At 40.0% G+C, this 10,403-nt stretch overlaps 1 protein-coding gene across 1 annotated transcript; it reads left to right on the forward strand.

Moving 5' to 3' along the window:
* Positions 1-2,001: 2,001 nt before the first annotated feature.
* Positions 2,002-10,042, forward strand: LOC100025990 (mamu class II histocompatibility antigen, DR alpha chain-like). Its single transcript, XM_007483640.3, has 5 exons — positions 2,002-2,181; positions 6,124-6,369; positions 6,890-7,171; positions 7,577-7,733; positions 9,315-10,042. The coding sequence occupies exons 1-5, from the start codon at positions 2,073-2,075 to the stop codon at positions 9,316-9,318; spliced, it is 798 nt and encodes a 265-aa protein (XP_007483702.2). The 5' UTR covers positions 2,002-2,072; the 3' UTR covers positions 9,319-10,042.
* Positions 10,043-10,403: the final 361 nt, after the last annotated feature.

Below are 10,403 nucleotides of genomic sequence, written 5' to 3' on the forward strand. Positions count from 1 at the left end.
TCAATCTTCTTACAAAGATTTAGAACCAACATTTCAAGCCTCAGAGCAACTGTTGATTTTGAAGACATTTATATTCTATTTGCAAAAGTTAATGTCTGAGATATTCCTCATTGCTTACCCACCTCCATCCTAAAGTGAGGCATTACAGAGCTTGTTAAACTATGACTATCATTTCATAGTATTTGATTTGTGGTTTCTATGAATCTTCTCATCATGTGTATAAGTAAGTGTAAGATTTTTTTTCAAATTTAGTAACTTTAATCCTTCTTCCTGGGGAATGTAAATGAATGATTAACATAAACACACTTATAAATAGATATATTAATAATTAAAGCTTTCTTCTCCATTTTAGGATCTTTGTGTACTGGGGATTTATTTCTCTCTTTCACAGGGAATCTGAGTTAGTATTCATATGAAGAATCTGAAGATAAAATCCTGCATCAGAAGACCTTTAGTACTCTTTGAGAAAGTGATTCAAAGCCATCCTTTTGGCAGTAATCAGATAATTTAGAGGAAGAATTCCCCAAAAGAACCGTGCTTATATTAATTAGCTAATATTTTATATGTCTATTAAGTTTTAATTTCCAGTCTCTTTAACTTTCACCCTTTAGTCTCGTTGAGAAGCTTTCTCCCTATCTCCTCAATTATAACTTCCTAAGTGTTCAACTGGATCCAAATGGCTTCATGAGACCTTGGATTGTAGACTATGTCTTCCACATCTCTTTTGTTAACCAATTTAAAGTAGATGGGGGATGGAGAATAGGGCATTCCAGTGCTCTGATTCTCATCCCCTTCAATGAATTATAGTATCAAAGAACACAGAACTTGTCTGGAAGCAGAGTTAGCAGATAAAATCTTGCTTCTTACAATCACCATCCCAGAAATTTCCAGAAATCATGTCAGAAAAAGAGCATTTCAAGAAAACTCGAAAGCCATTTTGGAAATGATCCTACCATCCCAGTCTGAAAACCAGTTTGGAAGACTGAAGCACCATCTCTTTCCCTCCAACTCCAATCCTAACCCTCAAAAGAACATATTTTTAATATAATTTCACTCTGAAATGTCAATCTTGGGTTGATTTTGTCCTTTTCCCTTTACTGGTGCGAATTTTAAATTGTGACATCTTATTGATTTAGAAATGTTAAAAAACAAACAAACAAACAAAACCCTGTATTGTCTGTCTTAGAATCAATACTAAGTATTGGTTCCAAGGCAGAAGAGTATGAAGGGCTAAATAATTGGGATTAAGTGACTTGCTCAGAATTACATAGCTAGGAAGTATCAGAAGTCAAATTTGAACCCAGAATTTCCAGTCTCTGCTGTCTATCCACTAAATCACCCTGCTGCCTCTTTTTTTTTTTTTGGCTTGTTTGTTTGTTTGCTGACAAATATAAGAATTTAAATGGTTAGAAGAAACTGATCAATGCTCCTCATTTAAAAGCCTTTCTACCTACCACGCTCATTCAAATTACTGAAGCGAGTGGCCCTAATTCATGGAAGCTGGGTGGTGGAGATTTCAGAAACCTAAGTCACTACTGGAGACTTTTGTGTCTCCCTGGGTGGGAGAGACCCTGGCGATAATCCATCCATACCATCCCCACCCTAGGCGTCAGGTTTGGTGCTAAACTCTCAGCTATAAATAGTGTCTGCCTTGGGATCCCCAGCCTTAGCCCAGACCAGGAATATTTGAGCTATAAATTGCTGCCTGCCCCGGCACCAATCACCACTTTTCCCCAAGGATTTTTCCTTCCTTAGGAATGAATAGACTATAAAAGTGACTTGGATAGCCTTATCTTTTTCCCTGCCAAGGTGGAGAAAGGTCACTTCATCCCATGGAAGTCTCTTTACCCTGTACTGGGATGGTTTCTTCATACTTCTCTCAACTCCTCTCTTGGTCTTTTCTCATGATCCCTTCACCTGGCAACAGAAGTGTCAGCACAAAGGATTCTTCTGATTGGCTAAGGGCTTTGGGGCTGGGTTTCCCCTACTTTACTCTAAACTGTGTACCCCAAACCAGAACTCCTTCTCGTCCTTGTCTCTGTTACTGCCCCATTATCTAGAGGCTTTGTGCCATGACTGCAGAGTGTTCCACCAAAATGATGGCCCCCAACAAAGCCTGGATCCTAGGGGCCCTCACCCTGGCAGCCCTGCTGAGTCCCTGGGGAGCCAAAGCCATCCAAGGTGAGTGCTAAAAGGGTGAGGGAATGGATTCATCTGGTGACACGGTAAAGAAGCCTTGGATACTGGCAGGAAAATCCTTGGGGGGGGGTACCCAGAGTACCCAGAGCTATGCCAAATCACCCTTTTTTTCATTTCCATAAAGGTAAAATCTGACTATAAAACCATGTAGTGGCTGAAATCTCTAAGCTTAACTATGATTTAGGCTTCTGTGCTCCTTACTGAGAGAAAAACAAGGGAAAAAGAGGAATTGAGTGGACCACAGAGACCCACAGCTCAGGGACACCTTTGGGAATTGGGGATATTTCCAGGCTGCTGTGAGAATCCTCATCACTTCTGGGGGATGCAGAGCTCCCAAACTCTACTTGCTTACTCAACATTTCTCCAGAATCTATAACAAATTATGCAGAGATTTAGAACCTGCCAGTTCAAATCCAGAAAAGACCCTGCCTCGGTGGCTATGGGGTTCCCAACCCAACCCCTGTAGGCTCCTGAAGTAGTGTCATATAAGGGGAAGATTATTGATTTGGAATCAGACAACATGAACTAGAATCCAACTCTGGGCAAATTAAGTCTCTTCTCTGGAAAAAAGACCTCAGTCTCCTCTTCTGTAAAATGAGGGGGCTGGACTAGCTCACTTCTGAGCTATTTTTTTTAACCCTTAACTTCCATCTTGGAATCAGTACTCTGTATTGGTTCCAAGGCAGAAGAGTGATAAGGGCTAGGCAATGAGGGTCAAGTGACTTGCCCAGGGTCACACAGCTGGGAAGTGTCTGAGGCCAGATTTGAACCTAGGACCTCCTGTCTCTAGGCCTGGCTCTCCATCCACTAAGCCACCTAGCTGCCTCCCAAGCTATTTTTAAGAAGCAGTAATAGGTCTGGATATACATATGTTCTCTTTCATCTTCACCCCATTAGGTGGCACAGATTATTTGTTCCTATGGAGACGCTCCTCCCCCATACTAATCCAGATTCACAATGGAACCCTAATTCATTACTACCCCCAGGGAATTTTTTATTATTGACCCCACTCAGGTCAGGTAGAGTCAGTACTACTCACTATCTTCTATGTAAATTATGTATCTCATCCAGGTATAACAGCAATCTGCCCAAAATATATGTACTTAATAAATGCTTCTGTAATTGAATGCTGTGTGTAGTAGAGGAATTTCCTATGCTGATGTTAAAGATGATCTTCCCTAGTTATTTAAGCATGTTTGTGTGATATTTAGCTACTAATAATAGTTATATAGTATATTAAGGTTTGCAAAAGGGATATATATATATATATATAGGTATAGATATAGATATAGATATATAAATATAGAGGAAGCTAGGTGGTGTAGGGGATAGAGTTTCTGGCCTGAAGTCTTCCTGAGTTCAAATCCAGTCTCAGATATATTCTAGCTGTATGATTCCAAGCAAGTCACTTCTCCCTTTTTTGCCTCAGTTCCTCATCTGTAAAATGAGCTGGAGAAAGACATGGAAAACTGCCTCAGTATCTTTGCCAAGAAGACCCCAAATGAGACCCAAAGAGGCAGACATGACTGAATAACAACAACATTATCTCATTTGAGTCTCAAAGGTCCTTCTAAGGGTCTTTTCCCCTGTAGTACTTACCTACAAGTATAATTACTCCAATTTTACAGTTGAGGAAACTGATGTTCATAGAGATTATGGTCACAAAGTTAGTGTCAGAGGTAGGATTTGAATCCTGACTCCCAAGTCCAGAGCTACCCATTAAACCACATTGCCTCTCATTCATCTGATAAACTCTTCTTCTAAGGGACTTTCTCATCCTGTTCTTTCTATATAATTTCCTACCTTCCAATACTAAGCACCATACTCTATACACAGGGAGGGTGGAGTGTTGTGGATTCTGACAGATTGACTGAATGATGGGAAATCTGGAGTCAATTCAACCAGGGTCTGAGGGTACAGGATCTTATGTCAAAGACCCCATCCCTAAGGACTCATTCATCAGTCCTGAGACTGACATGAAATTATTCCTGGAGGAAAACAATCTCTTTATCCCTAACTCCATATCTCTACTGTACTTGTCTAAGTATGCATGGGATAGGCACAATAGATAGAGCACCAGGTCTGAAATTGGGAGAATTAGGGTTCAAATTGGGCCTCAGATTCTACCTAGCTACATGACACTGGGCAAGTTATGTAAGTCCAATTGCCTAGCCCTTGATGCTCTTCCGTCTTAGAATTGATACTATGACAGAGGGTTAGGATTTTCTTAAAAAAAAAAAATTATAGGGGCATGTAGGTGGCTCAGTGGATAGAGAGCCAAACCTGGATATGGGAGGTCCTGGATTCAAATTTGGCCTCAGACATTTCTTAAGCTGCATGGTCCTACATAAGTTGTTTTTTTTTTAATTTTTTATACCACTAATGTTTATTTTATAAGACAAGGCATACTACTTCCTGAAAGCCTCCTCCTTCCTTTGATATAAAGAATCCTGTGTTCCACATGGGTCTGTTCCATGGGTGTTAATGTGCCAGCCTAAATCCAGAATTGCTTCCTAATATTCACTAAGATATAGGGGGATGAGCAGAAAGAGTTGGAGGAGGAGGAAATTTCGTGCTTCCTTTCAAATATTTATTCCAAGACCACAAGTGTTTTCTAGGTGTGTGAATATCTTTAGAGGCAGCATCTGGCATGTCTCAGAAACAGAAGGCTGCTGTGATGCTGTCCTGGAAACAGTAGAATTGGAAAGGGATTTTTAGCACACAACTGTCTTTCACTTGAAGCAACAGCAAACTTTTTTTTTTTTTACTACACACAGGAATCAAGATCATGGGGGTAGGCTTTATAATGCCCTCTCTGTATAGGGACATGCATACTTTGGCTCCTTCTCCATCAAGATTTTCAAGCAGCCCCTTCTCGGCTGGAATTTATGGCACGTCTTTTCCATTTTCTAATCCCCTGAATAAAATTTCTTCCCTCCTGGGTTGCTGATGAATGCGTGACTGCTTCAGCAGGCTCAGCACTTCAGGCTTAATTATTAAATGGTAGGAACCTGCCTCTAATGTGCTCCCTGGAAGGACAGACACATCATGCCCCAGAACAAAATAGGCTTTGCAGTCCTATGTTGGAAAATGAGACTCAAGTCACTTAATCCCAATTGCTTAGCCCTTACCACGCTTCTGCCTCAGAACCAAAACTTAGTATTGATTCTAAGACAGAAGGTAAAGGTTTTAAAAAAAGTATGATATATGAAAAATTGTGATTCGAAAGGAAAAGGAAGCTCAGTCACTCTCTATCTCATTTCTTCACTCTTCAGGGACCCACATACCATTGAAGGATTCTCTAGTCAAATTCTTATCTTTTTACTTAAGTATTTCCCAGGTCAATAGGCATGAATTTCCCCTTCTTCACTTTGGGAAAAGTACCAGGTAAAGGTATAGTTTATCCCACAAGCTACTGGGCAAATGATCCATTTCATTGATGTAGTTCATGTTCTTGGCACCTGTCCTGTTAGCATAGTAAGAAACTGCTTCCATTGGGGCCACCCTGTAGGTTATCTAGCCTAAGGCATAGTATAGGCTCATCTTTAGAATTGGTTTAGAATATGTTGAGTGGGACTTACCCTCAGAAGGGCAGTATTGAGTCTGGGAGAGCAGAGGGCCTGTTGAGCTGAGCTGGGTTCTCTCCCTGGGAAGATAAAGGAGATAATCTGCTAGGAAGAAGGATTTGGGGATCATCTGTCATTTTTGGATGCTAGGCTTCCTCCTCCAGGCAGGTTTCTGGTTTGTAATTTGGATCCACTACAAAAATCCAAAGAAGTCCTTTTCTCTGCCCTTCTCTCTCCTTACTCTTCTTTCTCCTATGTTCTTGGTATGCCAATCCTTTTTTCTCTCTCCATTTGGGTCTCTCTTCTGCTGTTTCCCCTTCAACTTCTCTCATTCTCTTTCTTGTTTGGTTCCATGCAGAGAATCATGTGATCATCCAAGCAGAATTCGCCCAGACCTCCAACCCCGAAGGAGAGTTCATGTTCGACTTTGATGGGGATGAGATTTTCCATGTGGATATGGATAAAAGGGAAACTGTCTGGCGGCTCACTGACTTCAGCAATTTTGCCAGCTTTGAGGCCCAGGGTGCTCTGGCCAATCTTGCTGTGGACAAAGCCAACCTGGAAATCATGATGAAACGGTCTAACAACACCTCCGACACCAATGGTATGTGCTTTAGCTGCATCCTTAGGACAAAAGGGAAAAGGGAGGGTTTGAGAATCCAGAGTCTCATAACCTAAACTTCTGCTCCCTCAGGTTCCAGACAAGAATTTTTTTCTCTTTTGAGAATGAATTTCATAATATTAACTCATATTTACATAATACTTTAAGTGTTAAGGAGGATTTGCCTATTTATGTAATTTAATATCATTCTATTTCCTGAAAAAAAGTTGAACCCTAGAAACAAGAGCCCAATTCACTCACATGAAAAATGGTACATTTGCTCACACCTTTTATATCTTCATGTGGTATCCCTATATTTCATAGTATCACATAAGCCATGACCACCAACATTCATCCCTAGGAAGCTGGACATGGGGGCCTAGTGCTCTCTAGGCCTAGACATTGGTTCTAAATTGATGTGAGAATGCCTAGCACATAAGGGACTCTGTGTTGTATCAGAAGAAAGAACTTACAGGAAAAAAGATGTTAATATGAAATATTCATTTTTGTTGTGTTTTTGTAGTGCCCCCTGAAGTGACAGTCTTTCCAAAGGGTCCAGTGGAGCTGGGTCATCCCAATGTCCTGGTCTGCTTCATTGACAAGTTCTCCCCTCCGGTGCTCAATGTGACATGGCTTCAAAATGGAAAGCCCATCACTGATGGTGTGTTTGAGACTGTCTTCCTCCCCCGCGCTGACCATTCCTTCAGAAAATTCCACTACCTCACCTTCATTCCCTCTGCCACTGATTTCTATGACTGTGAGGTTGACCACTGGGGTTTGGAGCAACCTACTATTAAACACTGGGGTAAGTGAAAAACTCAACATTTCTTCAAGTTGCTTCTTTCAAAGAGCCCAAAGTCCCCATGAAGGACCCCATTGATTTCCGGTACCCAATTGGAAAACTTTTCATATTCTTCCCTCCCCAAATCCAGATGTCCTACAACTCTCAAATTTTGACAACTATTTTTAAAAGTTTATTTATTTAATTACTTTTGAATATTTTTCCATAGTTACATGAATCATGTTCATTTCCTCCCCTCCTCCCACCCCACTCCTGTAGCCAACGAGCAATTCTACTGGGTTTTACATGTTTCAACAAATATTTATCCAAAACTGTGCTCAGGATTGAGTCCCATTATGGCCAAACCCCAATTCCTGCCATGTTCACTATGTCTTTGAATTGAATCATCTTTTACTTTGTTCCCCACAGAACCAGAAGTGCGAACCCCATTGCCAGAGACGACTGAAACTGTGGTCTGTGCCCTGGGCCTGGCTGTAGGCTTGGTGGGCATCATTGCAGGCACCATCTTGTTTATCAAGGCCAAGAGGTCAAGCAATACCTCCCGTGGTGGCCCTCGTGGACCCCTGTAAGTTGCTTTGATGGATGGAAAAGAGAGGGAAGAGCAGGATGGGCAGAAAAATGACATATGCTAGAAAATTGGTTTGTGTTTCTGTGGACTAGATAGAATCTAAATTGAACTCCTAGAACATTATCCTCATCTCATCCTCCCCAAACCATCCCCCAACCATAACCCTTCACTCTTTCTCAATTCATAAATCTAACTCAAATTTCTGTGCTATCTGAATCCAGTATAATCTGAGAGGCTGCTCTAGAATAAATATGTAATGGGGAATGAATCAGTAAATAAATATTTTTAAAGTTCTTACTATATGCCAAGCACTGTGCTATATACATTGGGGATATGAAAAAGGTGAAAAAAACAATGTCTGCCCTCAAGGAGCTTACATTCAAAAACAACAAACAAATATATACAAAGTAAGTTATATATAGATAAATAAAAATAATTAACAGACAGAAGGTATTAGAATTAAGAGGCATTGAGGAAGACAAGATCACAAACAGAAGTAAGCTCAGGGTTTCTTTCTGACCCCTTGGCTGGATCTGGTTTAGTCTAGATTTCTCTACATGAAAAGAAAACACTACAGTGTCCCAAAACTTACCTGAAGTCTAGAGACTATGTCAAGGTAGCCTCAGGGTTCTTAACCTTCATTGTATGCCATTGATCTTTTTGACAATCTGGCAAAACCTACTGGTTCCTTTTCAAAATGATGCCTGTTGTCTACATTCATAATTGAAAGAAATGCTAAATTCCAGTTGGAAATTAGTGAAAGATGTATTTTCCCCATCTAAGTTCACAGATACTCTGAATTCTCTGCATTCCAAGTTAAGAATCATTGATCTAGATGAAACTGTAGACCAGGCATTCTTAACCTGGGATCCAAAGACCCCCAAAAGATTCATTGATAGATTTCAGAAGTCTATTAGCTTTGATGGGAAAAATGTTTTGGTAGCTCTATTTCAATATATTTTATTTCCTTTGGAGTCCTGGCTATTTTATTTTATTTTATGTATATAAAAATATTATTCTGAGAAAAAAATTGTAAGTATAACCAGACTATCAAACGGGATCATGACACAAAAAGGTTAAGAACTCCATCCTTTGACCTTGGTACCTTTGACACAATCATAAATGTCTAACAATCAGTTCTCTGAAAGGAAAGACACACTTTTAAATTTAATCTTCATTATTGTTTTCTCCCATACTTTCTTAAATCTGGACAATTGATTGATAACAATAAATTCTAGTCTAACTCTAAATTCTAATCTAAATCTAAATAATAAATCAATCCCTGATTTGTAGGTTTGACAATTTCTTAGGTATAAAATGTTTCCCCTAAAGATTAAACAATCCTTTCTCTGGAGCCTGTACCATCTGACTCTAGCATACTCCTACCCTCACTATTCTTGCCCTAGAATAGCTTAGCTATTTTTTTTTGGATCACTGAAGCATTGGTAGCCTAGACACAGGATAAAGGATAATAAAGATCTAATGTGATATCATAGACTGAAAGAATCTAAGAAAAGAATATTGATACCCTTGAGTCCAGGACTCATCATTCACTTTGTATTATTACTCCAACTGCAGGTGACAACAATAATGTGAGAAGAGAAGAACCAGAAAATTCCAGCTCCTGACTCAACCTCCTAACCCAGCTTTTAAAGGCTACCTGCTTCTCTTTTGGATATTCATTTTCTCCTAACTCTTCTGAGTGCCTCATACCAGTGACTCTTCCAATTATTTTTCTCTTTCAAAACTTATAAGGCCATTTGGGCATCATCCTCACCAGATCCTCTGTGAACATTCCCACTCCCACACACATATCCATACTTCTTCTCCATCCCCTTTGCCCCACTGAATTCTCTACCCCTATCATACAGCTTAGTTCCCTCCTCTACTCCTTTAAAGGAGGAAGGTCTAGTAGAAAGATTATTGAATTTGGAGCCAGGGGGATGTGTGTTCCAAGTCTATCTGACATCTTACTTGTATGATCTTGGAAAAGTCTTTTCACTCCTTTTCCTTGTTTGTAAAATAAAGAGACTGTATTATATAAATCTCTAAAATCCCTTCAAGTTCTAAATCTGTTATCTTATATCTTCACGAATGAGTCCTACCTTGTCTGCCTACCCTTCCCTAGCTCTTCTGTAATCTTGGAAACTTAGCTGACTCTAGGAAATTGTTCCTCATCTGCATGTAATCAGTTGTTCTTCCCATTGAAGTGGGGCAGTGGTACCTAGAACCCTGCTGTGGGTTCTAATTCACATCCAGGAAACTTTTCTAAAACAAATAAACATGTGGGGACATTAGTATTGTAATTTCTATTGTCTGATTCCTTATTGCTAAGGGTTGTAAAAAAAATTACTGGGGAAGGATTGGGATTCTAGAGAAATTTAAGGCTATATTGATGACTCAGTCTGATCAGCCCCTGCAAGTCTCACCTAACTCATTCAGCCTTGGTCAGGACCTGGACCTAGTTAGGTGGATTCTATTTTTATGTCATCTCCCTTTCCAGCCTGACAGCCTGAAAGTTCCTGCCCTCATCTCATCTTTTACTTTATGGCAATCAGTCATTTATGATTTTTTTTGTTGTGATAAGTCTAGTGGTGAATATGGGATCAAGATATTTATAGTGCAATCCTAGGATGTTAGGTGAGTGGCTTGGGGGGAGCTGACCAG

The sequence above is a fragment of the Monodelphis domestica genome, chromosome 2 (assembly GCF_027887165.1).
Source record: "Monodelphis domestica isolate mMonDom1 chromosome 2, mMonDom1.pri, whole genome shotgun sequence".
Classification (NCBI taxonomy): Eukaryota; Metazoa; Chordata; class Mammalia; order Didelphimorphia; family Didelphidae; genus Monodelphis; species Monodelphis domestica.